The sequence below is a fragment of the Arvicanthis niloticus genome, chromosome 6, assembly GCF_011762505.2.
Source record: "Arvicanthis niloticus isolate mArvNil1 chromosome 6, mArvNil1.pat.X, whole genome shotgun sequence".
In the NCBI taxonomy this organism is placed as follows: Eukaryota; Metazoa; Chordata; class Mammalia; order Rodentia; family Muridae; genus Arvicanthis; species Arvicanthis niloticus.
In genome coordinates, this window is record NC_047663.1 from 1,114,308 (window position 1) to 1,142,264 (window position 27,957).

Below are 27,957 nucleotides of genomic sequence, written 5' to 3' on the forward strand. Positions count from 1 at the left end.
CAGGTCCCCGCGCACTGACGACGTAGCACTGACGACACACGCAGGACGCAAGCCCCTAGGACCCTCGCTTCCGGCCGCGGCGGCCCTAGCGCCGCGCGAGCGGATAGGTCGCCTGGTTCTGAGCGGTATGCGGTGCTGAGGAGCGACGGACCCTACGACGGCGCCATGAACCTCCTGCCGTGTAACCCCCACGGCAACGGGCTGCTGTACGCCGGCTTCAACCAGGACCACGGTGAGACCGCGGGCCCGGCTCTGCGGTAACACCCCAACCCTTCCAGGAGACCCAGACCCGACGCTGCCGCGACCGCCGGGCCCCAGAGCTGTCGCGAGTGTCCCCCGGACCCTAACCGGAGACTCGGTCACGCCCTGAGGTCTCCGACTCACTCTGGCGGCTTTTCAGGAAACCTCCGAACCGCCCTGTAGGGAGACCCCTCCCCTTCCCACCCACCCCACCCGTCCGCACGCTGCGGCCGCCGGGGTCGGCGGGCAGTGCCACTTGTTTTTACGGGGTACCTAGAACCCGCAGGCTTACTACCGGGCGTCCGGGTCTCAAGTGCTTACGTTGCCAGCGGGTGGCGTAGCAGGACCTGCCCGTCGCGGGGCGGCAGCTTCGTGAAGTGTAGCTTCTTCGCCTTGATGCGTGTCCATCCTAGCAGTACACCTCGCCCTCCCCTCTAGTATGTTCTGTTTAGTAGAATGAAATGATTTATGTGATTTGCGTTTTCGGGAGCTGCCTCTTGCCTCTTGAGTTTGGGGTCTTAGAGAAGGTATTCTAGCTACTGATTCTGTGCTCCAAGATGTGGGCGGGAACTCCTCTTGGTGGGGACTGTATTCTCTGCCCCTTCTATTTTATTGCTTCTTCGGACACGGTTTTTCTGAGTAACCCTGACTGTCCAGGAACTCACACTGTTGACCCTGTCTCTGCCTCCCTGAATGCTGAGATTAAAGGAGTGTGCTTCATGCCCAGCTAACTTCTCTTTTCTAAGTCTCCTCAAGTGGGGGGAAGGCTAAAGGCTGATACTCTGGACTTCTAAGAGTTTTAACATCTTAGCTTTCATATGTAAAATTTTGAGGTACTTAGGCAAATGTACTTGAATTTTGTTATTGTTGGGACTGTATCTTGCTCTCCTGTTCAAGCTTTTCTTGAGCTGTGCTCCTGGGAAATTCCCTCCACAGCCTCTGGAAAAGGTGGGTGCCCCTGACTAAGAAGATGAGTTGTTTTAATTTTTTTTTAAGGGTTTTTTTTTTTTTTTTTTTTTTTTTTTTGAGACAGTTGGCATTGTGTATCTCTGGGTGGCCTGGAACTCCCTAAAAATGTTCACCACCCAGCTGTTTTTGATTTTTGAGGTGGGGGGTCTTACTATTGCAGACTATAGTTGGCCTTAAACTTTGCAGATCCTCCTGCTTCTGTACCACCAAACCATCCTCATACCATCCCTCTCAGGATAATTTTAAATAATTTATTTTGAGGTGTTGGGGTGTACAAAAAACTGGTTTATGTAGGTAGTACTATTGTGTATCCTATCTGTATATATTTACTTGGAGTTGATGTGCTAGGCATTTGAGGAGGTTTGGAGGGTGCATTCAATATAATCAAAGCCTGTAGGATAGCTATAACATTTCCAAGGTAAGCCGAGGAAAGAGGCATAGAATGTGCATATCCTGTGACAAGTGTGAAAAGCCTTCCTTTTAGATCAGAGAGTTGTCCTGTGAAGGCACAGACAGTTCTGGGAAGAGAGCAGTTAGAGTCAAGTCTGGTGGCCTTGAGCAGTATGGGATCACTGGCCTGGTGATTGATTGCAGTGTTAGTTTTGGTCCTGATGTGGAGACTGTAAAGGAACAAGCACATTAGCATTTAACATGTGAGAGGTGAGGTGCCCACGGGCATCGCCTGATTGAACATTCTGAATTTTCAAATCAGTAATTCTTTGAATAAATTTTGGTAGTCAAACTCTTTACAGAATTAATAGTTACACAGTTCCTTAAGAGATCAGCTTTTACCCGGGCGTGGTGGTGCACGACTTTAATCCTAGCATGTGGGGAAGCAGAAGCAGGCAGATCTCTTTCGAGTTTGAAGCTATCCTTGTCTACAGAATAAGTTCCAAGACATCCAGAGTTACACAGAGAAACCCCGTTTCCAAAAAACAGAGAGGGGGGGGGCTGGAGGAAGGGAGGGAGGGGAGGAGGGAGGGAGGGAGAAAATAGCTCTTGAGCTGGCAAATTGTCCTAGTTACTTTTCTGTTGTTGTGGGACTCTATGACCAAGTCAATTTAAACAACAGTTTATTGTGAACTTACAGTTTCAGAGGGTTAGAGTCCATGACCATGATGGCAGTGGGGAAACAGGCATGTCACTGGAGCAGTAGCTGACAGCTTACACCTGTTCCACAAGCAAGACTGAGACTAGCATGCTGAATGACACACCTTTTCTAATAAGGCCATGTCTCTAAATCTTTCCCAAATCCTTTCACTAACTAGTGCTCAGAAATATGAGCTGATAGGGGCCGTTCCTAATCAGACATTCACAGGAATGTAGTCAGTTAATGGAGTATTGCCTAGCTTTCTTGAGGTCACAGGTTTGGGCTCTAGTATTTCCCTTAAGTGGGAGTGGTGATACAGTCCTGTAATCTCAGCATTGGGGAAGTGGAGGCAAGAGGATCAGGAGTTCCAAGGTCATCGTGGACTACATGAGACCCTGTTTCAAAAAGATAAAGACTTTAATGCAAAGTTTCTGGCTGCAGTTAAGCCTTACAGTGTGAACTCATATCAAACTGTTAAGTCCATCACAATTTGGTTTGGCATATACTGATTTTTATATTTGATGGTTTTTGTTTTGTTTTTGAGACAGGGTTTCTCTGTAGCTCTGGCTGTCCTAGAACTCAATCTGTAGATCAGGCTGGCCTCAAACTCACAAAGATCCTCCTTCCTCTGCCTTCCAAGTGCCAGGATTAAAGGCATGTGCCACCACTGACCAACTGCTGTTAGTGTTTTAAACACTTGTTACAAAGTTGAGTTTAGAAATCGTGTGTGTGTGTGTGTGCGTGTGCGTGTGCGTGTGCGTGTGTGTGCGCGAGTGTGCGTGCATGCATGCATGCATGTCCTTAGATATGATAATGTATGCATAGGTACACATGCAAGCACACTTATGTGGGGTCCAGGGGTGGGCAATGGGTGTCTTCCTGTACCATTCTCCACTTTAATCTCTTCAGACAAGGTCTCTCACTGTACCTGAAACTTGCTCTTTGAGTTGATCTTGCTGGCTAGTGAGCTTCTGAGGCTTCTGGGGTGCACTTCTCTGCCCCTCAATAACAGGGTTTTATAGGTACGTGGGACTGTACTGGCTTTTATGTAGGTGCCAGGCAGGGATATGAGCTCAGTTTCCATGCCTGCATAAAAGCACTCTTACTGTTGATACCTTTCTAGTTTCAGAAATCACTGTTAAGTACATTTGAAGGATTGGAGAGATGGACTTAGTTGTTCAGAGCACAGAGGATGGGGTTTTGGCTCCCAGCACCTATATCAGGTAGTTTACAACCCTCTATAGCAGAACCTGGTTCAGGAAATGCCAGAGCAGGATCCTCCAGTTGGGAAACTGCATCTTAATGGCCATCCAGAGCACATCCCAGGAAGTGACATGTCTGAATTAGCTCTGGCTCACTGTGCAGCATAGATGGTTTGAACATGTGACAGAAGCTTTCCTGGGCCCCTTTTGCTGGTGGCAGTGTGGGGATTAACATGTTTCTTTCGTATTTCTTGCTTTAGGGTGTTTTGCATGTGGAATGGAAAATGGATTCCGAGTCTATAACACCGATCCACTCAAAGAAAAGGAGAAGCAAGGTAAGGGATGCTGGTTGTCTCCTGGGCTCCCATAGTAGCCCTCAGGCCTGAGAGAGGGGCGTAACTGAGAAGGAAGGAAAGTTTGGCTCTTTGTAACTGTAGGTTCTTTGGAAGAGCAGCCAGTGCTCTTGACTGCTGTGCCATTGCTTCAGCCTCTGCAGTGCTCTGGGGCTTGTATGCCTTTAATTCTTGTGACTGCTTTATTTCAGTGGCTCCCTCTCCTGAACAGTGGTGTAGGAATTGTGAACTGGTTCAGTACTGTCCTCTGTCTGAGTCTGTGTTGTCTCCAGTGTGACTCTTTCCTAGTAAGGAGCCTTTGAGATGCGCTGTCAGAGGAGCAGCTGCCACTTTCCAGGGACTCACTGCACACACAGGAAGCTAGGGGCAAGAGAAGCAAGCCCCTCTTGAAAATCCTAACTCTTCTAGTTTATAGTCCTGTGTCTTCTGATTATGCTCAACTCAGCCATCTGAGCAAGTTGGCTAATTCAGGAAGGCTGAGGAGCTCAGGGAAGGGCTGCCTGGAGTTTATAAACAGATCCTGTCTTGGTCCCACTGTAATGTTGTAGGATCACACTCACACTGAGAACATTAAAGAAAGACACCCAAGGATGATACATATGAATGAAGTACTGTATTTATTAGTTGTAGAACTATAAACATTGTAAAAAAAAAAATCTTTGTTGCGAAACACAATCCTTGCCAGGTGTGGTAGCAAACACCTAGCACTCAGGGTTAGGGTTAGAGGCAGAGAGAGAGAGAGGCAGAGAGAGTGGCAGAGGCAGAGAGAGTGGCAGAGGCAGAGAGAGTGGCAGAGGCAGAGAGAGTGGCAGAGGCAGAGAGAGAGAGAGGCAGAGAGAGAGAGGCAGAGAGAGGGGCAGAGAGGCAGAGAGAGAGAGAGGCAGAGAGAGAGAGAGGCAGAGAGAGAGGCAGAAAGGCAGAGAGAGAGGCAGAGAGAGAGAGACAGAGGCAGAAAGAGGGGCAGAGAGGCAGAGAGAGAGACAGAGGCAGAGAGAGAGGCAGAGAGAGAGGCAGAGGCAGAGAGAGAGGGGGCAGAGAGGCAGAGAGAGAGGCAGAGAGAGTGGCAGAAAGAGAGGCAGAGGCAGAGAGAGAGAGGCAGAGGCAGAGAGAGGGGCAGAGAGAGGGGCAGAGAGGCAGAGAGAGGGGCAGAGAGGCAGAGAGAGAGGCAGAGAGAGAGAGAAGCAGAGAGAGAGAGAGAGGCAGAGAGAGGGGCAGAGAGGCAGAGAGGCAGAGGCAGGCAGGTCTCTGGCCAAACCTGGTCTACAAAGTGAGTTCTAGAACAGCCCGGACTATCACATAGAAACCTGGTCTTGAAACACAACTAAATGAAGGAAGCAAGTAGGCACAGTTCTCTGTACAGAGTTGAATGGAATGTTTGTGACACATGCCTCACCTAGCTAAAGCCGTCATGGGCATGCTGCTGTTGTTACTTTCCTCAGTTTCTCTCTATACAGGTGAGGACTACTAATTGTGGTATCAGGTACCTGTTGGTCTTTGGATGCTAAGGGCTGGAGATACACGGAGTAGTGGCATAAACTGCCCATCTCAGTTACCTGTTACCAGACCTTATGCTGACCATAGTACCCAGGGCTCCTGCCCTCACCTTGTGCCATAATGTCTTCATACTTGAAGATCACCAGCGTTTTAAGGAAGGTACCAGGGAAATTGGAAGTTTGGAGGCAAAGGCCATTCCTGCTTGGCTGAGAATGAGGTGAAGACGGTTCACAGCTCATGTGGTGGTTTATAACCTGGTAAAAGTTTCAACTTGTAGAACCTTGTCTAGTTTGGATGTGTGGGTTCATTTTATATAAATAAACTGGTTGATACTATAGTTGTACTTAAAGGATTTCAACTAAAAAAAAACGTGGGGAAAGATACTAAGACACTGTATGAAGATAATACTTGGAGCAATTTTTAATTTAAAAAAAGTCATAAAAAACATTGAAGATAGGTAGGTGCTGAATGACCTTCATTAAAATTCCCTTGGTTATGGCCCTCCTTACAATTATGTGTGCCTGCAGTAGAAATGTCAAGATTGATCTGCATCCTGACCTGAAGAGAGGTGGCATTGACACAGCAGGGTGGGGGGATAGCTCTCAGTCAGTACTGTTCTATGAGAGCAGGAATAAGAGATAATTTTCATGATGAGAAATTAGATTTTCCATATTTAAAAAACTCCATAAAAATGGTGAAGTAAGGGATGAAGTGAGATTGTTGTACAGATAGCTGTTCCTGCCCATCCTAGTACTCTCTTCCAAAGTAGAGGCTATTGGGAGTCTAGACCTCAGGTACTTTTTGCCTGAGTGTTGAGTCCTGGTTACTAGGAACTTCAGTGGCATGTTCTTAGGTAGCCCATGCCCTAGTGACGAGAGATAGGGACCCCGATTTCCTGGAGCCTTAAGTTCTTAAGAGGTGCCCTTAGTAATACTTAGTGCTGTCTCTGGGTCTTACAACCTAGAGTCTTAGAAGGCAGCCCCAGTCTTTCTTTTGGGAGACCCTCATGCCCTTACTTCAGGGACAGTAGGGTCAGATGGAAGGCCTTCTTGACAACTTCAGGTAGATGAAGCTTCAGCTTAGATTGCTTCTACTTGTCCCACAGAAAGCCTTAACCTTCCCTTTGCAGCCCTCTGCAATTGACCATATAAAGCTGTTCCCCCCACCTTTCCTCCCTTGCTTTGACCTCCCCCAAAGTACAAAAGTACAGCAATCGTACAGCTATTTATATAGTCTATTTGTGGGTTTAGAGATTGCACATCACATAGTAAGCACCACTAACTCTACAAAGCCACATCTTCAACCCTGGATTGTTCATTTATTGGCCAAGGTCTCACACTGTACTGGATGGCCTCAGACTCCTGAGTATGTAGCTTAGGCTGGCCTTGAACTTTGATCCTCCTGCTTCAAACAGTGCTGTGTCACTTTACCAGGCCTCTTATTTTAACTCTTAGGTCTGAGATCTTAGTGACTTGACATTTGTACTGGCTGGTTTTGTGTGTCAGCTTGACACAAGCTGGAGTTATCACAGAGAAAGGAGCCTCCCTTGAGAAAATGCTTCCATGAGATCCAGCTGTAAGGCATTTTCTCAATTAATGATCAAGGGGGGAGGGCCCAGCCCATTGTGGGTGGTGCCATCCCTGGGCTGCTAGTCCTGGGTTCTACAAGAAAGCAAGCTGAGCAGACCAAGGGAGACAGTCCAGTAAGCAGTACCCCTCCATGGCCTCTGTATCATCTCCTGCCTCCAAGTTCCTGCCCTGTGTGAGTTCTAGTCCTGCCTTCCTTTGGTGATGAACAGCAGTGTAGAAGTGTAAGCTGAATAAACCCTGTCCTCCCCAACTTGCTTCTTGGTCATGATGTTTTGTTCAGGAATACAACCCTGACTAAGACAACATTGATATTTTAAATTTCATCTGTCAGCCAGTGTGCACACACAGGAGTGGGGTGGTCCATATGTGCTTGTATGCTTGTGTAGGTCAGAGGTCAGCCTGAGATGCTATTTCTCAGTTTGCTGGTCACCTTGCTCTTTTGAATGATATCTGGGGTTTAGCATAGTATAGTCTGGCTGGCTGACTAGCCCCCAGGACCCTCCTTTCTTTCCCTCAGGACACATGGCTTTTTATGTAGGTGCTGGAGATTGAACTCAAGTTTTCTCAACCCCTTTACCTTTTAATTAAATACTACTTTTAGGATTATTTTGTTTCTAAAAAGGCACAGGGAAAAATAACTGCCAATAAGATTTTAAAACATTAAAAATACTTTTAGGTTGCATGTGATGGTTCATGATACTAAAACTAGGGTAAGATACTTGTGTGAAGATATTACTTGGAGCAGTTTCTAATTTAAAAAAATCGAAAATAGGTAGGTGCTGAATGACCTTCATTAAAACATTAATTACCTTGGTTATGTCCCTCCTTACAATTGTGTGTTCCTATAGTAGAAATGTCAAGATTGAGCTGCAAGAAGTAAAAATACTTTTAGGTTGCTTGTGATGGTTTGAGATAGCAGGCACTGCACAGTAAATTTCAGGCCAGCCTGGGCTACAGTGTGAGAGCTTGCTCAAAAAAAAAAAAAAATCAAAAGATAAATAAAAATGTGTCTTGTTGCAGGACATTTGATCACACTGTGAACTCCAAGATTGTGTTGTTTGTTGAAAAAAACTTTTCTAGTTGTGATGTGGCTTAACTCTTAGCACATACCTTTAGTCCCAAACAATGAAGGTAAAGTTAATTTGTAGAAGGAATCATCTAATTTGAAAGTGATATCTAATTGAGTGGCAGACAAAGTGACAAATTGGAGAAAGATTTGACAGAATATGATCTGCCCAACTCTTGAAAGAAGAGAAGAAAAAAAGGCTACTTAACAGGGTAGCACAGAGAAAAAAGGAGGCGGTTTTACTGGGACAGTTGTACAGAGACAGGATGCAGAGAGAGAACAAGCTGGACACAGATGAAGACAGAAAAGGCCAGAGAATGAGAAGGAGCCAGAAGATTAGAAACAGATTGTAGTTTGAGGCCAAGCAGAGCAATTCAGGAGAAGCTGAGAGAAGCCAGATTTGAATCAGTCAACTTGGAGAGGAGTTTTGAGACAGAACAGCTTGAGTTGACCAGCCATCCAGAGTTCAGAAAGAGCTAGAAAGAGTAAGCTTATTCACCAGTAAGTCTGAGGCTGAAAAATTCTAGACCCAGGTAAGATTGTATGGAGGCTAGAATCTTCCAGGAGTAGGCCTGGGTTAACAGAAGAAGGCAGTTAGTCTCAGTTGACAATTAATACAGGTGAATAAAGGATACTTTCATAGCATTTAAAAAGAACTCTTTACAGGCTTTTAGTGAAGATCTTCCGTGCTTTATGTAAGTACTCACTCAGCTTTCATGCTTTTGAGGCTGCAGTCTGGAAGTTGTCTCATTCTGAGTCACTGCTCTGAAATTGTGCACCCACCAGCAGTTCTGCATTTCATCATTGGATGGAGTGTTGTTAGCATTAGGGCGACTAGTGAGTTTAAGGTCACACAGCATTAAACTTCTCTTCCATTTGAGCAGAGACTAAAGAATACACTGGTTATATCTGGAGAAAATTCTCAGATTGCTGCTACTTGGCTTTGTTTCTAAAACTAATTGAACCAGCATTGAGGACAGAATCACTCACTCTCCTGATGCCCCGAGACTAGGAAGTTTTTAAGTAAAACATCTTATTGTTTGTATCAGGGGTAAAGTGTCGCTACCCACGTCAGACCAGCGGAATAAAGCAACGGCAACCGTGTTCTTCTTCAAGCGGTTTATTCAGCTATCCCTGTACAGCGAGCTTCTTCTCTTTCTCCCTCTTCTCTTGTCTTCCCTTTCTCCTGTTCCCCCAAGCCCCTTATAAGCATTGCCTTGATCCTATCAGCATCCGCCACGAAGTCACTGCTGATTGGCCATTCTCAATGATGTGAGGTGGGGTGATCAGGTAACCACCCCTCTCAGTGCATACTACTCCATATATGGAGTTGTCTTTTCTCTCAAGCAATGCCTATGCCAAGCGCCACCTTGTAATGGCGAGAGCAGAGCCGCTTCCCACAGTAAAGATTTTAAAATTTACTAAATTAGTCTTTTTTTAAAGTGTGCAGATCAGTGTTCTAGAGAACTGTTTAACATTTTCATCTAGAAAAAGCAGAATTCTTACTTCCTTCTCCCTGGTAACTAGCAATTCTGTCTCTAACCTGACTTCTGCAGAGGCTTTCTGTGGGCACTCCTACAGTTACAGTACCAGCCTTGTGCCTGATTTGTCTCTTAGAAAAATGCTCTCAAAGTCCACTTGTGCTGTATCAATGCCAAAAGGCAATTCCATTGTGGGTGTGTCCATTAGTGGACATTTGAGTTAACACTTGGCTTTTATGAACAGTGTTGCTGTGTTTGTGAACATGGGCATTCAAATACCTTTTAATTTCAATTATTTGGAGCAGGATTGATGGATTCCTTTTTCTTGTTTGTTTAAGGCAGTATCTATTACGTAGCTCTAGTTGTCTTGAAACTTGCTGTGTAGACTAGGCTGGCCTTGAGCTCACAGAGATCCACATGCCTTAGAGTATGAGACTAAAGGCATGTACTACCATGCCCTCTGGATCTTGTAGTAGTTCTGTTCTCAAGTGTTTGAAGACCTCGTGTTTCCACCTTTTCACTAATGCTTACTGCTTCTTGTTTTTCTGGTAGTCAGTATGCTGATGAGCAGGAGATGAGAAGTCTTAATTTAAGGTGCAGGTAGACCAGTCTGGCTTTGAACTCACAGGGATCTACCTACCTCAGTCTCCTCAATGCTGGGATTAAAACCCTGCACCACCACTCCTGGCTAAAAGTGTAGCCCAGGCTGGCCTTAAACTCCTGATCCTCCCGCTTCTAACATAGCCTACTGACTGTGCCAGCACAACCTGCCAATTCTTTAATAATAGTATTGCTTAGGTTTTGTTGTTTGTTGTTGCGTATTCTGTTTATCCTTCTCTTATGAAATACATGATTTCTAGATACTCTCATATGTATAGCACCAGTGCATGTATGTTTGGGTGTATGCATGTGCATGTGGAAATCAGAAGTAACCTCTTGTTTCATTTCTCAGAAGCTACTTTTTTTTTTCCTTTTTTTTTTTTTTTTTTTTTTTCTGCTTAACAGGCACTTTATGCAGCTGGAGCTTGCTGATTTGGCTAGTCTGACTGGTCACTGGTGTTTAGGGAATCCTCCTTTGTCTGCTTCCTCATGTGCTACTATGTTCAGCTCTTCTTTTCCCTTCCTCCCCTGGATTCCCCCGACACATAAACCCACCTCCCTTTCTCTTTCTTATGAGTTCTGGGGATCAGACTCAGACCTGCATGCTTGAATGTCACTAACTTTACTTACTGAGACAATTTCATTCTAGTTTTATTATTAGAGTGTGTGTGCGTGTGCATGTTCTATGCATGTGGAAGTCACGATAATTTTCAGGAGTTGGTCCTTTCCTTTCACCATGGGACCCAGTGATTGAGCTCAGATCACCAGCTGTATGGCTTTCATCAAGCCATCTCATGGGCCCGTACAATTTTTAAAATTTGTTTTGTCTCATTTGTTTTGACTTTTCTTGCTTGTACTTCTCATGTCATAGCCAAGAAGTTAATTTCAAAACCAAATGTTAGTAAAGGCTTTCCCACTAGTAATTTTATAGTTTGGGGACTTGTTAATAGGTCTTTAATTCATTTTGGGTTATTTTTCATATGTTGTATAAGGTGAATGTCCAGCTTCATTCTTTTTTATGTGTACCCTCAGGGGTCCTAAAACCATTTGTTAAGGAGACTATCCTCTCTTTACTTGAGAAGTTACCATTTGGTTTTGGGTGATTTTTTTTTTTTTTCTTCCAAAGCTTTGGCCTGTTATGGTCTGTTCACCTCTTGAGGAGCTGAGAGGCTGAAGAGCCGGTGTTCACTGCAGCTGTTGCATGATGAGTCGGCTTAAGGAAATGAATGACGGCCTTTTGTGTTGCCAGGATAAAGAGATGATGGCTGTTGTATTCTGGAAACTGTACATCTAACCCAGTGGATAAGGACCTGTTATAGCCACTTGGCAGTGCTAGCGACTTAACATAGGGCCTTATGCATTCAAGGCAAGCATTGTTACCACTGAGCCACCACCCCAGACACCCGCTGTTGTCATCTAAATCTGCACAGTACACATCTTACTTAGTAGACCCCTAATTACTTTGAGAGAGCTTGGGTCAGAAAACAGTTACATTTTCCTTGAGAAAAGCTGATTTTCATTGTGGATAATATTAACTGTAAGTCCTTTCTGGCAGTATTGCTACACCTTGAGAGAGCTGATTTTTTGGGGGGTGGGGGGGACACTCATTTTTTGGAAGCTATGACTAAAAAGCTCAAAGTCTGTTTCAGGCTTTGCTTCCTGACTTGTGTTCCCTTGTTGTCTCAGGTGCTATAGTCTGTTGCAGACTAAAGAGACTTGTGCTAGTGGGTGTACTTAGTTACATGAGTCCCCATAGAAGGAGGGAGTTTGTCCTCAGGGCTCTAGGTACTATACTTGAGAGAGCATAGGGTATCCTGTTGTCACAGAGGACATGGGGGAATTTTGTGGTATTTTCCTCTAACATAAATTGTGGCCCAACTTTCTTCCCAACTTTCTTCCCGACTCAGGGCCTTGTGCATATAAAATAAGCATTCTTCCCTGAGCCACATCTAGCCCTTGAAATGTTCTGAACATTACCTGCTCAACAGAACAAATGGCTAGAATTCTCATGCACATTAACGTCCTCACACATGAGGTGTGGCCAGTCTTAGCTGCTTTGTGGGTCTTCTTCTTTTCATACCCTTTATCCTCCTGGTTTCACTAGACAGGAGAGAATGAAGGATGGGGGGTGAGGGGGAATCTGTGAATCTAATGTCTTTCTTGTTTCTTTGAGCATTACTACTAACAAACTGCAACCAACCCCCCTGAGTGACGAACAACCAGTGACACACACCCCCCCAAATCGGGGCCCTAACATTTATATACCCTCTGAAAAATTCCCAGAACTCACACAATTGCAGAAACTAGCTGCAGCTTGTAAAACCATGCCTCTGCTGGAGCACGAGACAAATCATAGTCTCCTGCTGTGGACAGTTCAAAGCAACCCTACATCCCTGCTCCTCAGATTAAAATGAAAGCATAGGCTTGTAATATTTCTGTGGGTTGGTTTTTGTTTTAGAAACCAAACTTGCAGAATTCTCACTACAATGAAGTCACTAACTGACTTAGCTTTGCTTTTAGTACACTTTCACTTATTGTTATTTACTTACTTTTGAAAGTAAGCCGGGCAGTGGTGGCCCACGCCTTTAATCCCAGCACTTGGGAGGCAGAGGCAGGCAGATTTCTGAGTTGGAGGCCAGCCTGGTCTACAGAGTGAGTTCCAGGACAGCCAGGGCTACACAGAGAAACCCTGTCTCAAAAAACAAAAAAAAAAAAAAAAAAAGAAAGAAAGAAAAGAAAAGAAAGAAAGTCTTTGCATATAGTACAGGCTAGCTTTGTGTTCCATTTTTGTTCATTTAAATTTACTTACTGTGTGCGTGGACATGCATATTGGCATGTGCATGCATGCCATGATGCACACATGTTGAAGTAAGGAAAGTTCGTGGGTTCTGTTCTTTTTTTCTACCTTTATATAGGTTTAGGGGCTCAAACTCAGATCAAATTGTCAGGCTTTGCATGGCAAACTCTTTATCAGCTGAGCTGTCTTGTGTTCTTAATCCTCCTGCCTCAGCCTCCTGAGTACTAGGATTACAGGTGTACACCACAATTGCTTGCTTCTTCATTTATAGGTCTTGCTGCATCTTAAAATAAGAATTTGGGAGCTGGGTATGGGGATATATGCCTTTAATCCCAGCACTCAGGAGGCAGAGGCAGATGGATCTCTGAGTTCTAAGGCCAGTCTGGTCTATAGAATGAGGTTCAGGATAGCCAGGACGATGGGGTAACACCCTGTCCTTTGTTTTGTTTTTATTTTTAAGGCTGTCTCTCGGCGTGCACACACACAAAAATTTAGAAATTTTCCACTTTTACTGAGTTAGTTTCTCGGGGAGTTTCTATCAGGAGACTATTGGTCACACTGACAAAAGCTGAGAGAAGTCAGAAAAGCTGTTTTATAGGCTGCTTTGTTTTCTAAAGTAGTCACCATTTCTACTTCAGATGATATTTGGTTACAAGTTGATTAAGAATAAAATGTGCCAGGCATGGTGGTACATGCCTTTAATTCCAGCACTCAAGGCACAGAGGTAGACTGGTCTCTTAAGTTTGAGACCAGCCTGCCTGATCTACAAACTGAGTTCAAGGATAGCTAGTGCTATTACACAAAGAAACCCTGTACTGAAAAACCAAGAAAGACTAAAATGCTAGGGTCTAGAGGAATGGCTAAGCAGCCAAGAACACTTGCTGCCCTTCCATAGGACTCAGGATCAATTCTTGGCACCACATGGCAGCTCACAACTGTCTGTGATTCCGGTTCCAGGGTTTCTATGTCCTCTTGTAGCTTCTGTGGGCAGTAGGTACACACATGGTGCACAGATACTCATGCAGGCAGAGCACCTATACACATAAAAGAATTTAAGAATGAAATACTAGATAGGTCAGGTGTGGGGATACATACCTTTAATCTTAGCACTCAGAAGGCAGAGACAACCAGATCACTAAGTTCTAAGCAAGTCTGATTTACTTGGTGAATTTCAGCCAGCCAGGGCTTCTATAGTGAGACTCTGTCTCGAAAATAAGTAAATAATAAGATAAGATAATTAAATGCTCAGTATTGTATGATTTAATTTGTTAAATTATCTTTTTTAAAACTATCATTTCAGAATTTTTAGAAGGAGGAGTTGGCCACGTGGAAATGTTATTTCGCTGTAACTATTTAGCTTTAGTTGGCGGTGGAAAAAAGCCGAAATACCCTCCCAACAAAGGTAAAGTAATCCATCGTCTTTAAAAACCTTGTCGTGTATGTAGTGGTATCCTAAACGTTGTAGGACATCCTGTGCTTGCAGTCATATGAGAGCCTGCCTACTCAGTCCTTTGAGGTGTTGGGGGCTAACCACTGGGAAAGAAGCCTCCAGAAGGTGTGGATGGAGGGAAGGCTGGGTGTCAGCAGTTACTGGGTGTGTGTGGATGGGCTTCACGTTAGGCAGGTATGTTGAAAGTCAAGATTCAGGGTGAAGCAAGGTCTAAGAATGGTGTTTCCCCTGCTGAAAGCCATAGACTTAGTGAGATTAACTCATTCACATAGAACAATGAGCCAGGTTGGCTGTGGGTGCGTGGATTGCAGTATTGGCGTGGATTTGTCATTGTATATGGTGGTATAATTTGTTTTCCTTCTTTTCACTGTAGACATCATGCTCTTAGTTGGGTTTAATCTAACTTCTGTTTGAAGGAGGAAGTGGACATAGCTGATCTCCATTAAAAGAAGAAAACTTGGGGGCAAAGAGGTCTCGGCAGAAGGGAAAGCACAGGAAGGGGGAAGGTTGTTGAGAAGGAAGTGGGACATACCTTGGGGATGGTGGAGACTTAAGTGTCAATTGCGGGTATACTGGGAGGGTAAGCTGGTGTCTGGTAGAGAATTGGAATAGTTCAGGCCTGATGTCAAAGCAATGGAAAGGATTGTGAGTCTGTAAGGGTAGCTCAGGGGTAGTGCATGCCTGGCATTCATGAAGCTCTGGTTCTATTACCAAGCACCCAAAAAGAAAAGAAAGTGGACCGAGTACCAAGACAGAGGTTATCATTCTCGACAGAGCTCTGTGAATATGGGAAATTTCAGCACTCAATGAGGTTGACCCTGCAGTTCTGCCTTTAGAATCGGGAGCAGAGAGATGAAAGAGAAAAGTAGTATAGTTATGAGTTGGAGATCTTGCTCTTTCCCCTTTTCTTTGTGGTACTGGGAATGAACCTATGTCCTATATTCTTAACTACTTGTCATTATTTTTAAAGGCTTTAAAATTATTAGGTATTTATGCATGGGGTGGGGAAGAGAGAAGTTTCAGGAATTGGTTCTCTTCCTACCATGGATTCCAGGTATTGAATTCTGGTTATCAGGCTTGGTGGCAAGGACCATCACTGGCTGAGCCTTCTCTTTGCCACCTGCCTATTTCTTTTTTCCCTTTCTCATTTTCCTGCCCTACACTTCCCCTTTCTTTATGTGCTGGGAAATGAACCTAAGGCCTCAAGAAGCATGCTAGACAATTCTCAACAATGTATATTCCCAGCCAATTTTTCAAAATCTATTTATATATATGTGTTTGCGTGTACACCACATGTTTGTGGGTGTCATGTCAGAGAAGGCCAGAACAGATAATTTGGATTCCCTGGAACTGGAGTTATAAGTGATTATGAGCTGCCAGACATGGGTGCTCAGAACTGAACTTGAATCCTCTAAAAGAGCAAAAAGCATTCTTAGCACTAAACCATCTTTTCAGCCCCACTTTTCAGTTTTTGACACAGGTTTCTCTCTGGCATTTAAACTCTTAGTAACTACAGTCAGGTTTGCTTTTAGCTCAGTCAGGGGAAGCTGTGCTTGAGTGTGTAAGACAGGTTGGTTTTCTAAGATCTTGGTTATGCTTGTGTCTGTTGCATTAGGAGTGGGGCTTAAGTGAGTAGGGTAAGCCCTACCTAGCCAATGGTATCCCACCATTGCCAGGTACATCTTCTGGGTGTGCTTGGTCTCATGTCAGGGGCTATCTACAGTTCAGGCCTGTGGGCTATTTGTGATGACACATGAACTCTTCTGGTGTTTCAGTGATGATCTGGGATGATCTGAAGAAGAAGACAGTCATCGAGATAGAGTTCTCCACAGAGGTCAAGGCTGTGAAGCTGCGGAGAGATAGGTGGGGTTTGTGTTACTTTTCTAAATGCAATTTCATTTCTTTAAAATGTCAGTAACTGTAGCTTGTGACCCAGAGTGGGAAAAAGAGTTTTCTCTCCTGCCCTGAGGAAGGCTGGAAATTAGATTGCCTTCCAGACTCTTCAGAGGGATATTCTAGGTAGGCAGGGGGATGTCCACAGGTCTGCTGTGAAGCCACCACCTCAGATGTCCGGTAGGCCTTGTCACATGCTGGGTGTTCCCATGTTTAAAGTAGAGGAGAACTTGGAAACTGATCTTAGCATTGATTCTTCCCTGGGGAACGTAACAGGCTCTGCTCAGCAGTGCACTATAGTGCCTGCCCTGTCAGTATAGAGCCTGCTTGTCGACCAAGAGAAAGCAGAGGTTCATCATTTGGGTTTTAATTTGATGTGATTTATGTGTCATATTCTTTTTTGTTGTTGTTTTGGGTTTTTTTTGTTGTTGTTGTTGTTTAAAGATTTGTTTATTTATTTAATGTATATAAGCACACTGTCCTTGAAACACCAGAAGAGGGCATCAGATCCAATTACAGATGGTTGTGAGCCACCATGTGGTTGCTGGGAATTGAACTCAGGACCTTTGAAAGAGCAGCCAGTGCTCTTAACCATTGAGCCATCTCTCTAGCCCCCTATGTGTCATATTCTTAAGATTTCTATCAGTTGTAGAGAAGGGGAAAAAAAAAAAAAAACTACTTAAGTTTTTTTAAATGCTGTTTCCGCATCATTCTTTGATTCACTAGGGCGGTGCTTAAACCAAACTAATCTTCTGTTTGAAAACTTTTGGGGTGGTATTGTGTTCTGGTTTTGTTTATTTTGTTGAATCAGGGTTTTACTAGGTAGCCCAAGCTGGCCTCACTATTGTGCCCCAGCTTCCCAAGTGTCAGGAGGGAATTCAGACATGTGCCAGTACTTCTGACACAATTTTCTTAACTGTAGACATGTTTTAAGAGGGTAACTATGTGATGTGTTTCACCATGCTAATGCTCTTGGTGAGATGTCTGGTCATAATGTTTCTCTAAGCTTACAAGTTTCTCTGAGGCTGACCTCTGCATGGTGATGGGCCCACTCGGCTCTGCTCAGCCCTTATGCTTTGGTCTTGGCAATATGTAGAACCTGTTTCTAACAGGAGTGATGACACACATACGTAATTTCACCACTTGGGAAATAAAGGCAGGAGGATAAGGAGTTCGAGGCCACCCTCAGCTGCTTGCTTGCACTTGGCCATTTTGAACCATGTGAGACCATATCTCAAAAAGTAAAGCAGATGTGTTACTGTATCCTTAAATCCCAGTGCTCAGGAATCAGAGGCAAAAGGACCACTGCAAGTTTGAGGCTGAAGCTAGCTAGCTGAGCTACAAAGTGACACCCTGACCAAAACAAAACCAATAAAAAAGCCCAGCCCTTGTTATATGAGGTACTTCCTGTGTTTTTTTTCTGAGTTTCAGTATGGGAACAGAAATCACAAAAATGATTATTTTACTTTTGAGAAGAGGAGCTCTGATTGCATTTTTCTTTCCAGAATTGTGGTGGTTTTGGACTCCATGATTAAGGTGTTCACATTCACGCACAATCCCCATCAGTTGCACGTCTTTGAAACCTGCTATAACCCTAAAGGTGAGGTCGGTCTGCAGAGAACGAGCAGTGCTGGGAAATGGGTCCATGTGGGTAAAAACGAGGCCCGGGACCCGTCCACCAATGGGTCCTGATGTGAGCAGTGGAATTTGGGTTCTGTCATGTACACACTTTAAAGGAGTGCTAGCTGTCGAGTACACACTTTAAGGAGTGCTAGCTGTCGAGTACACACTTTAAGGAGTGCTAGCTGTTGCTTCCCTGCCTGCCTGAGCTCCCTTAGGAGCCTCCTGGGTGAGGTTCTGAAGCCACAGCCTGACACAGGCTGAGGGCTGGCTCTTCCTCCGCTCCTTCCTGCTCAGCAGTTCTCAGCCATCACTAGCCACATTGGGAGCCACTGAGCTTTGGCCTGTTGTTTCTTCCTTGGAGTAAACTATACTTGTTGTGTATTCAGTTGTCATCCTCATACTGTTGTAAAAATTGTGGACTTTTTCTCTCTCGGTTATGTGTGTTAGAAATTACATTGCTCACCCTACTCATCTTGCCCTATGTTTTTCTCTTTTGCTCTCTTGTCTCTCCCTCCCCAGCCCTCGCTCCCCTTTACGCTCCCCTTTATTTTTCTTTTGAATGAAGTCTTACTAGGCTGCTCAGGCCAGTTTTGTTTATTGAGACAGTGTCTCACAGCTCAGACTGGCCTCCAACTCTCATTCCTTCTGCCTCAGCCGAGTGGTGGGATTTTTACAAATGCTGTGCTCCGCCCTGCTGCTGAGAACCATTGTACTGTGTTGGTTTTGTTTTGTGTTACATTACTTCCTTTTGTTCAGTAAGAATCAAAACTCTGTTTTGGCCTCTCCATTATTTTCCAATGATCCATATGCCAGTATCTTTCTGCCATGATTGCTGAAACTGTAAAGTCAATCTTGAAGTTAGGTCATGTCAGCCTTCCAGTCTTCACTGAGAGTTTGGTCTTTAGTACTTTTACCCTTCCTCATGGCTCTCCCTGTCAGCCTGTGTGTTGAGGTTTTAGCTGTGTCTTTGAAGACTGAATGAGATGGCCAAAGACAAATCGGGCTTTCCAGCCATGGCCTTGAGAGTTATGTCTGTGTCTCTGCATCTTGTGGTCCATCTCTCTCCAGATTGATTCTAGATTCTAAGTATTGAGGGTTTTGTTATTGCTCGTGGAGTAGTTCTTAAACTGTGTCATTTCTTTACTATGCTCTCAGTAGCTAGTATCATGAAAGTCAGGCACCTGACAAATGAGTAGTAAGTTGTTCAGCAAATGCTCCCAGTTAGAAACAGGTCTCATGGGCAGCAGCTTTGTCGGCCCTGATATTCTTTTCAGTGACAACAGTTCCAAGGTAAATGCACTCCACAGATAGTTAAGTTGTGACTGAGGGCTGAGGGCAGGAAGTACATTTGGGTTGCAGGAATCAGGCTTTGACCATTGTCATCTCCCAACCAGTTTTGGTTTTTTTTGTCTTTGCATAGGCCTCTGTGTCCTGTGTCCCAACAGTAACAACTCCCTTCTTGCCTTCCCCGGCACTCACACTGGCCACGTACAGCTTGTGGACCTGGCCAGCACCGAAAAGCCACCAGTGGACATTCCTGCACATGAGGGTGTCCTGAGCTGTATTGCTCTAAACCTGCAGGGAACAAGAATTGCAACTGCATCTGAAAAAGTAAGTGCAGGCCATCTGCGAGAGTCTGATCTGATGACGGGACGGGCGGGGACTCGGCCAGGCCTTCAGACATTGTCTGCTGTGTTTCCTCTTCGTTACAAACAAGCTTGTTGTTAAAGCATAATAAAGATAGAACGCTAACCTGGGTGTAGTGATGCATGTTTATAATACCAGCCCTTGGGAGATTGAGACCGAAAGGATTTTAAGATCAGGGCCACTTAATGCCTTAGTCTTAGTTGTCTGATGACACTTCAGAAGTATTCTTCACACCTGCCTAAGAATATTTCCTCATTGAATTACCAGTCTTAAAATTTGAAGTATTGACCATCATATTCGTCACTTTTTGTTGCTGTGATAAAACACCATAAGCAAAAGCAACCGTGGAAGAGTTTATTTTTACATACATTTTCAGTGGGGGATCCATAATAACAGGGAAGCATGGCTAGACCAGAAGGCTGAGCGAGCACATCTTCAGCTGAAACACTGAAGCAGAGAGAATGAAGTATAACTGAGACTGGGCTACTCCCAGTGGTGCTTCCTCGAGCGTCCCCTAATCTCCCCAAATAGTAACAGCAGCTGGGGTCCAAGTGTTCACATATTTGAGCCTTTGGGGGAACATTGCTTATCCAAACCCCTATAACTATGTTATTCTTTATTTTGTCTGAAGTGAAAACTGATGATTTACACTCGTTTTTAGGTTATGTGGTAGGTGTTGGGTAGCTCAGGGATAACTTTGTGAAGCGGGTTCTCTTTCTACATTTGTGTGGTTTCCAGGGATTAAACTCTGGTGGTCAGGTTTGTGCTACAAGTACCTTTACCTACTGACTGTTGCCCAAGTCTCCAAAAATTAGCGTCCTTTTACTGCGGTTTCTATTGACAATGAGTCCAGCACCACTTTGTATGAAATCATTCATTAGAGTGTATCCATCTGTCATTCATCCTGCTGAGAGAACAGGTCGCACTTGTGGTCTACTCTGTCTGTTGTTTCCTGAGTTGTGGCTGACAGACAGCAGTGGTCGGGAGCAGAGAAAAAGCAAGGTTCTGCTTCTTGTCCTGGAGGCCTAGGTATCTGCAAATACTGCTGCTCAAAGTGAAGTTGAGAAACTGTAGCTAGCCTGTGGTGGCCCAGATTCTCCTTGGTGCTGGAATCACAGACTGATCAGACAAGTACAGTTTTGGGTTTTATCTTGCTTTTGAGACAGAGTTTCTCTGTGTAGGCTTGACTGCCCTGGCACTAACTTTGTAGACCAGTCTGTCCTCAAACTCACAGATATCTGCCTGTCTCTGCTTTACAAGTGCTGGAATCAGAGGTGTGCCCCCCACCGCCTGGTGACAAGGTACAATTTTATCTAAATTTAGAAATAGGATTTTTCAAGCTGGGGATGTAGTGTGGCACATAGAATGCTTGTCTGACATGTACAGATCCTGACTGTGCTCTCCAGAGCTGTATTAATTGTGGGAGTGCACACCTTTAGTCCTGCCACGTAGAGACAGAGGCAGATGGATCGATCTTAAGTAGATCAGGGTCAGCCTGGGCTATACATAGCAAGTCTCAGGCCATAGTGAGACCCTGTCTCCAAAACAAAACAAAAGAAATAAATAGGAAAGGAGAGAGAAGAAAAAATGCCACTTTTTCAAGTTTATAAACCCCATTATTTTTCATCACTCAGTTGAAAGGTTGAGGCAGTAAGATTATACAAAGTTCTAGGCTAGCCTGAGCTATACAATAAGATGTCGCTGTTCTCGTCCTCTTCCTCCTCCTCCTCCTCCTTTTTTATGCTATTATGGTGGCATACACCTTAATCTCAACATTTGGTGAAGAGTTTGAGGTTAGTTTGGTGTACTAGTGAGTTCTACTAGACTGACCAGGCAGAGCTACATAGTGATAGCCTTACTCAAAACAAGGAAGAAGAAGAAAAAAAAAGGGGGGGGACATAGCCAGGCAGTGGTGGCGCATGCCTTTAATCCCAACACTTGGGAGGCAGAGGCAGGTGGATTTCTGAATTCGAGGCTAGCCTGGTCTACAGAGTGAGTTCCAGGTACAGCCAGGGCTACACAAAGAAACCCTGCCTGGAAAAAAAAAAAAGAAAAAAGAGAAAAAGAAAAAAAAATAAAACAAGAAGGGACATAATGATGCATACCTGTGATTCCAGTTCTTAGGAGATGGAAATAAGAGAAGCAATTCTTGATCCGTTTGCTGTGTATAAGACCCTGTATGGTTTTTTTGTTTTTGTTTTTTTTTTTTTTTTAAATAAATGGTAAGCAAACTGATATACATGGGATGGCTCATCAGACAAAGGATTTTTTTCATATCCTTTTTATCCTTAGATTCTCAAGTTTCAACTTTCTACACCGTATTCATGTGTATGTAGGTGATCCTGTGCACATACATGTGTGGAGGATACAGGTCAGCTCTAAATGTTCTTCAGGTAACCTTGTTGTGGTTGAATAGGTTTGGCTGGTCGCCATAGATTCATGAGTTTCAATCATTGGCCATAGGGAGTGGCACTATTAGGAGGTGTGGTCTTGGGGTGAGTGTGGCCTTGTTTGAGGAAGAGTCATTGTGTAGGTGGGCTTTGACTTCTCCTATGCGCAGGTTCCCCTCAGCCTCCTGGCTGCCTATGGAAGACAGTCCCCCTTCTGCTGTCTGCACATGAAGATGTAGAACTCTGAGCTCCTTCTCCAGCCCCCTGTCTGCCTACATGCTGCCATGCTTCCTGCCATGCTGATGACAGAGTGAGACTGAAGCCAGCCCTAATGAAGTGTTTGTCTTTATAAGAGTTGCCTTGGTCATGGTGTCTCTTCACAGCAATAAAACCCTAAGACACTCGTGTTTTGAGATGGTCTGTTATTGGCAGGAAACTCACCAAGTAGTCTATGCTGACCACCTGGTGACCCCTAGTGCTCCCTCTGTCTCTACATCTCCGGTGTTATCACAGATGAGTGCCATTCCTGGATTTTTAAAAATGGTTTTGAGATCTAACTTTGGTCTTCATACTCATGTAGCCAACACTTGAGTAAGTGAGCTATCTCCCCAGCCCCTTACTGGGCTTGTTACCCAGCCATTGTAGCTGAGATGATGAGCCCCAGATAATCAAGTTTTAAAATACTAAGGTTGAAGGTGGTAGAGAAAGACACCTAACACTGGCCTCGGGCCTCCAATCACACACAGGTGTGGACGGCCACATACTCAGGGCCACCACGCGAGTGACACAGTCAGAGCCTCATTAGAAATAGGGGTACACATATGCTCTTTCTCTGTTTTCTCAACTCAGCAGTGCTCTGGGGATTTACCAGTGTAACTTTACTTTCTTCTCAGTGATACAGAGAGAACTCAGGCCTTATGCAGACCAGGCAAGCACTCCACCATTGAACCGCACTCCCAGTGCCAGCTTAGGATGATGTGACTTGTATTTCCTTTCCAGCTTTATAGTGACAATAAAACTACACATTGATTACAAACTTGACGTGCTGGGGGAGTAGACGGCAGCAAGCCTCAGCTACCTGTCAGGAGAAACACTGATGCTCCACGCTGAACTCTGCTGCCAGAGCCTTTTTGAGAGACAAGGCATCAGTGTGTGTCCCAGGCTTTCCTGGAGCTCACTGTGTAGACTTATCTAGAACTCGGGAGTTTGGGGAAGTGTCTTGTTTTATTTTGATTTTGAGAGTTTTACTACCCTGGCACGCTGTGATCTTGATGTCTTCTGTGCCATCATGCCTAGCTCCAGCATGTTCATGGATATAAATATTCACCAGTAAATACACGAGATAGTCACCTATTGTTATAAAATACGCTCTGTGTAAAAGCATTTTACCCAATGTCAAGCTGTTTCATTTTGTCAGTTACAAACCCTTTATATTCTATCCTGTCACTCATTTCACCTAATGTGTATATTATGAGCCTAGTAACTATAGCCAGGCCTAATGGCTTACATCTGTAATGCTCGCACGTGGAAGCCAAGGCAGGACAGTTGAAGCCTGAACATTCATTCCCTCAGGGCCAGCTGGGACCAGCCTTGGCTCCGGTGTGAGACTGTCAAAAATTTAAAAAGTAGAAGATAAAACGAACTAGTTAACTACAAGGGCATTGTTATTCTGATTTCTCTGGAGTGGGGATTGCTGCTATTTGGGGGGCTTTGTTTTAATTTGTATTTGTTGTTTTCATTTTTGTTTGAGACGGGCTCACAATATATGTAACTAGGCTGGCCTCAAAGTCAGAAATCTACCGGCCTCTGCTTTCCAAATATTAAAAAATGTTCTGCCATACCTGGCTTTTATTTTAAACAAATACTGTTTTGACATTGGCTTCTGAAATAATTAATGTTTTCTTCCCCAGAATTTACTTCGGCTTCATCTTGTTAGACTTGGTTCTTACGGCCTTATCATTGATAAGGCTGAGCAGTGTGTTTGGTGGGTCAGGTGGATCAAGTGAATTTCAGGGGTATGGGTTTTTTTTAGGACACTATCTAGCAGTTTAGTCAACTTGAGAGCAGGAGAGTTTCTCTTCTGGTTCTGCACAGGAATGCTGCTGCATCTCCAGGAGTGGGCCTGGGGGACGGCTTATTCTAATACAGGGTTGCCAGGTCATTTTCCACAAACACTGACCACTCATGTTTATCCCAGTACCAGAATTGACTAAGGAGTTTTCACTTTTAATGAAACTTTTAAAAAAAGTTTTGAGTAAAGTATAATTTTTCCTCGGGGAGGTTAATGCATTGATATTCTAGCCTTTTGTTCTGTGCTGCCTAATTTGCTGAGAGGAGGAATACTTTATTCTTGTCTGAGATGACATTGCGTTAGCAAGTAACAGGTCTTTGAGTAAGGAGCTGGAGCAGGCAGGGATGGGTCCAGGCCTTCCCACAAGATGTCTTATGGCTCCTGCTGTGCCTAAGTTAGCAGACAAGAAGCTTACTGAATTTTAGGTGATGTGGGTGAGTCAAGAAAGGGCTGTTTGGCCAATGGTCTTAATATAAATCGTTTCAGACTAATGAAAGAGTTATAAATCGTTGATAATGAAACACTTCACTGTTTTTCAAAGGGGACCCTTATAAGAATATTTGATACTTCATCAGGGCATTTAATCCAGGAGCTACGAAGAGGATCTCAAGCAGCTAATATCTACTGGTAAGGACTTCCCTCTGGGATAGTAAAGCCAGGGTAACGGTAGGGGCGTGAGGGTGCAGCCTGGTGCTGGGCTGCTGGGTCTCATCTCTTTGTTAGTCACTTTACTTTGTTTTGGGAAGTGTGCACAAAGATGCAATATTGTGGGCCCTCCTTCCCTTGTTTGAGCATGGATATGTTAGCCACATTCTGTCCATCTCTCCTCTATTCCGGCTTGCTTTCTGTGGTAGTTTATGGTAGAGGCCTTGCTGATTTGTCTATAATTATTATAACCACTTGCTTCCGAGAGTGAGTGCTTCGTCTGTAGTGCTCCAGCCCAGGCAGGCAAGATTTCGTACCATGTGTACAGCAAGAGCCTGGCACCACCCCGGCTACCCCAGGCTACCCCAGGCCTGTGGGTATTGAGCCAAATTTAGGAGACTAACCTGTGTGCCCTGGCCCTTGTGTGTAACACACTCTCCTGCACGTCTGCTGTCAGTACAGAATGCATATGGCCATGGCCTGCTTCAACACACTTGATAGCTACTTCCTCATGACAGTATATGCCTTTCTCACCTGAACCTCCTGAGACTGGCATGGAGGTCATTTCAAGAAACCCACACCCTTCACTGGCATGCAGGCATCAGCCGTTGTGCCTATGGGGCCCTGGTGAGCAGACAGATGGTTCCCTGAACTTTTGGCCTGTATCCTGACTCCACAATGGATTTGAAATCACTGCTTTTGATATGACAACACTGAGACCAGGGGTGTGGGCTAGTGCATTGTGTGTTGATGGCAAGAGAGTTGGATGTCTGGTCCTCTGTATCTGACCCAAGCTCTGTCTGGTTTCTCTGCAGCATCAACTTCAATCAGGATGCTTCTCTCATCTGTGTGTCCAGTGATCACGGCACTGTGCACATTTTTGCAGCTGAAGATCCAAAAAGGAACAAACAGTCTAGGTGGGTTTAGGGTTGTGGCAGGGGACAGCCCAAAGTTAGAGGATTACCTGGGCTTATTATATCTTATTAATTTTGATGTTTGTGGGTTTGAAACTGAATTTAGATTGATCTCAGCACCCATATTACAGCTCACACCGGTGACTCTACTGTCAGGGATCAGATGCCCTCTTCTGGGCTCTCTGGGCACCAGGCATTCATGTGCTGCACAGATACATGTGCAGGCACAATACCCATACACATAAAGTAAAGTAGTTTAAAAAAAAAAAAGTCGTAAACTGTAAAGACTTTTTAGAATTTTCATCAGCACCCTGGAATTAAGCCGGTGACTTCTGTGTCATTATCTGTGTGCGCATAAACCCCTCTTTTCTTCTTGTTCTTATAGTTTGGCATCAGCCAGTTTCCTTCCAAAATACTTCAGTTCCAAGTGGAGTTTTTCCAAGTTTCAGGTTCCTTCAGGCTCTCCATGCATCTGTGCCTTTGGAACAGAGCCCAGTGCAGTCATTGGTAAGTGTCTGTCCTGTGGGGGCCTCGGTGTGTGCTCCAGGCTGCACCAACGCCCAAGTGTTCAGAGCGCTATTGGTACTGGGAACTCCAGGTTCCCAGGAGTGCTTTGAGAGCAGATCTGGGCATAGTGAAGATGACCCAAGGCTATTTTCCAAAGTCAGCCCTCATTAGATAAGCATATACCTTGGCAGGCCATAATTCCTGGCTAACTGTGCTCAGGTTTCCTGAGTCTTGTTTGACTGCGGGAGGTAACACTGTGTATCAATCTGGTCTCCTTTCCCAGCTATCTGTGCAGATGGCAGCTACTACAAGTTCCTGTTCAGTCCTAAGGGCGAGTGTGTCCGGGACGTGTGTGCACAGTTCCTGGAGATGACCGATGACAAGCTGTGACTGTGCCTGTGAGTGCAGGTGATGCCACCACCCAGCCGCCTGTGGATTCCTGGGGCTGGTGCCAGTGCCCCAGGCCTGTAGGTGAGGGGCTCAAGGACCCCCCTCGAGGACCTTGGTCTTGAAGCCATACATGGTTGTCTGCCTTCCTGAGCAAGGCTTCTCATTCTCATAGGAAAAGGATCATCATCATGGCTCTGCAGACACTCCGTGGCTCTGGGCATCTTGTGCCCTTGCTGGCCACTACCCTTTAGTTCAACTGTGATGCTAGCATTAGTGGCACTACCATACCTTCATGCCAGTAGGCTCTCTGCAGTCCCTGGGAACTATTCAAGCACGAATCAACGGAAGCTTGTAGGAATGAGTGTATCAGGACTCACATACTAGACAATTCCAGTTAAGATACTACTACCAGCTTGTCTGGTAGAGCGCCCTCTGCCGCACATGAGGAGCACTGTTCAGAGCACACACTGAGGTGTTCTGACCTTAGCCATTAGAGTGAGTCCCATCCCAGACCTACCAGAGAGCAGAATGCTTGTGGCACCCATATGAGGCACAGTCCTCAGGCTGCAAGGGGTGCACGGTCTCCTGGTTTAGTTTGGGTTAAAACAGAAGGGAACAGAGTAACACATAGTCTTTAAAAATTAGTCCCAGAAGAAAGCATTACTTTACTTAGGGGCCTTCTCGTACCGTGTCCATGTGCCTCTAGCTCCCGTTGGTGTGCAGGGTACTGCCTTGGCCTGTGGCGTCTATCCTGTCTCATCTCTCCCAACATCCATAGGAACACACTAACATCGGGGATGGCAGGCACATCCTGGTACTGACACAGACTATAGATTCTGTGTCTGTACCACTTGAGGTATATGTTTAGTTTTTTTTTTTACATATCTTCTAAGAAGCTCAGTTTTGCGGTTTTGATTTCAGGTTGCAAACATTTAAATTGTGTACAGCAGCAGGTTCTCAGTTCTGCCAGTTCCTTTATGCTCCTGTAATCGGCTAACTGTGGATTTGATGTCAAGTATGCATGTTACCTTATGTGTATTTAATCATGAAACTTAATTTTGCACACTTGTTTGTACTGTTTTCTTTGAAATAAAAGTGACTAATTTTGTTGTACTCTATCTGTAAAGAGCAGAGCCACGTGTAATGAACCCACGGATTCTCTTCCTCCTGTCTGTAGAATGGGGATGGGGGTCCTGAACCTGCTGCAGGGCAGACCTACAAGCTGTCGACCCGGTAGCAGAGTGCCCTGTTATGTGGGCACTTTACCAGCACAGCCATTGAAAAGAGAAACTGAGTGTGTAAGGTTTAGGGTCAGCCAGGGGGCAGGTACAGTTGTATAGATGTCAGCATGCTGCCCTGTTAGAAGATACAGAGACACAGTCATCTATAGATGTGGGGGGCAGGCAGTGTTATTTCTAGCTTGTGTTCCTGAAGGTACTGTTAAGAGAATCCGTACAGAAGAGTGGGTCTTCCCACAGTGTGAATTGGTGCTTCAGATGCTTCAGAACTGAGGGGTGGGAGGTAGGGCTCCCTCAACATCTGAAGT

At 44.8% G+C, this 27,957-nt stretch overlaps 1 protein-coding gene and 1 long non-coding RNA gene across 2 annotated transcripts; both read left to right on the forward strand.

Moving 5' to 3' along the window:
- The first annotated feature begins 16 nt into the window (after nt 1-16).
- Wdr45b (WD repeat domain 45B) lies at nt 17-27,529 on the forward strand. Its single transcript, XM_034506446.2, has 10 exons — nt 17-232; nt 3,762-3,836; nt 14,182-14,283; nt 16,107-16,194; nt 17,730-17,824; nt 19,268-19,458; nt 24,497-24,582; nt 25,416-25,517; nt 25,900-26,021; nt 26,305-27,529. The coding sequence occupies exons 1-10, from the start codon at nt 166-168 to the stop codon at nt 26,409-26,411; spliced, it is 1,035 nt and encodes a 344-aa protein (XP_034362337.1). The 5' UTR covers nt 17-165; the 3' UTR covers nt 26,412-27,529.
- On the forward strand, nt 19,467-22,288 carry LOC143442574 (uncharacterized). The gene is made up of 2 exons (XR_013110820.1): nt 19,467-21,887; nt 22,055-22,288. It is a non-coding gene; the product is annotated as an uncharacterized LOC143442574 (long non-coding RNA).
- Nucleotides 27,530-27,957: the final 428 nt, after the last annotated feature.

Coding starts and splice junctions, on each gene's coding strand:
- Wdr45b (XM_034506446.2), top strand. CDS start 166: ATGAACCTCCTGCCGTGTAACCCCCACGGCAACGGGCTGCTGTACGCC. Junction 25,518..25,899: donor AAAAGGAACAAACAGTCTAG/GTGGGTTTAGGG, acceptor TTGTTCTTATAG/TTTGGCATCAGCCAGTTTCC. Junction 26,022..26,304: donor AGAGCCCAGTGCAGTCATTG/GTAAGTGTCTGT, acceptor CTCCTTTCCCAG/CTATCTGTGCAGATGGCAGC.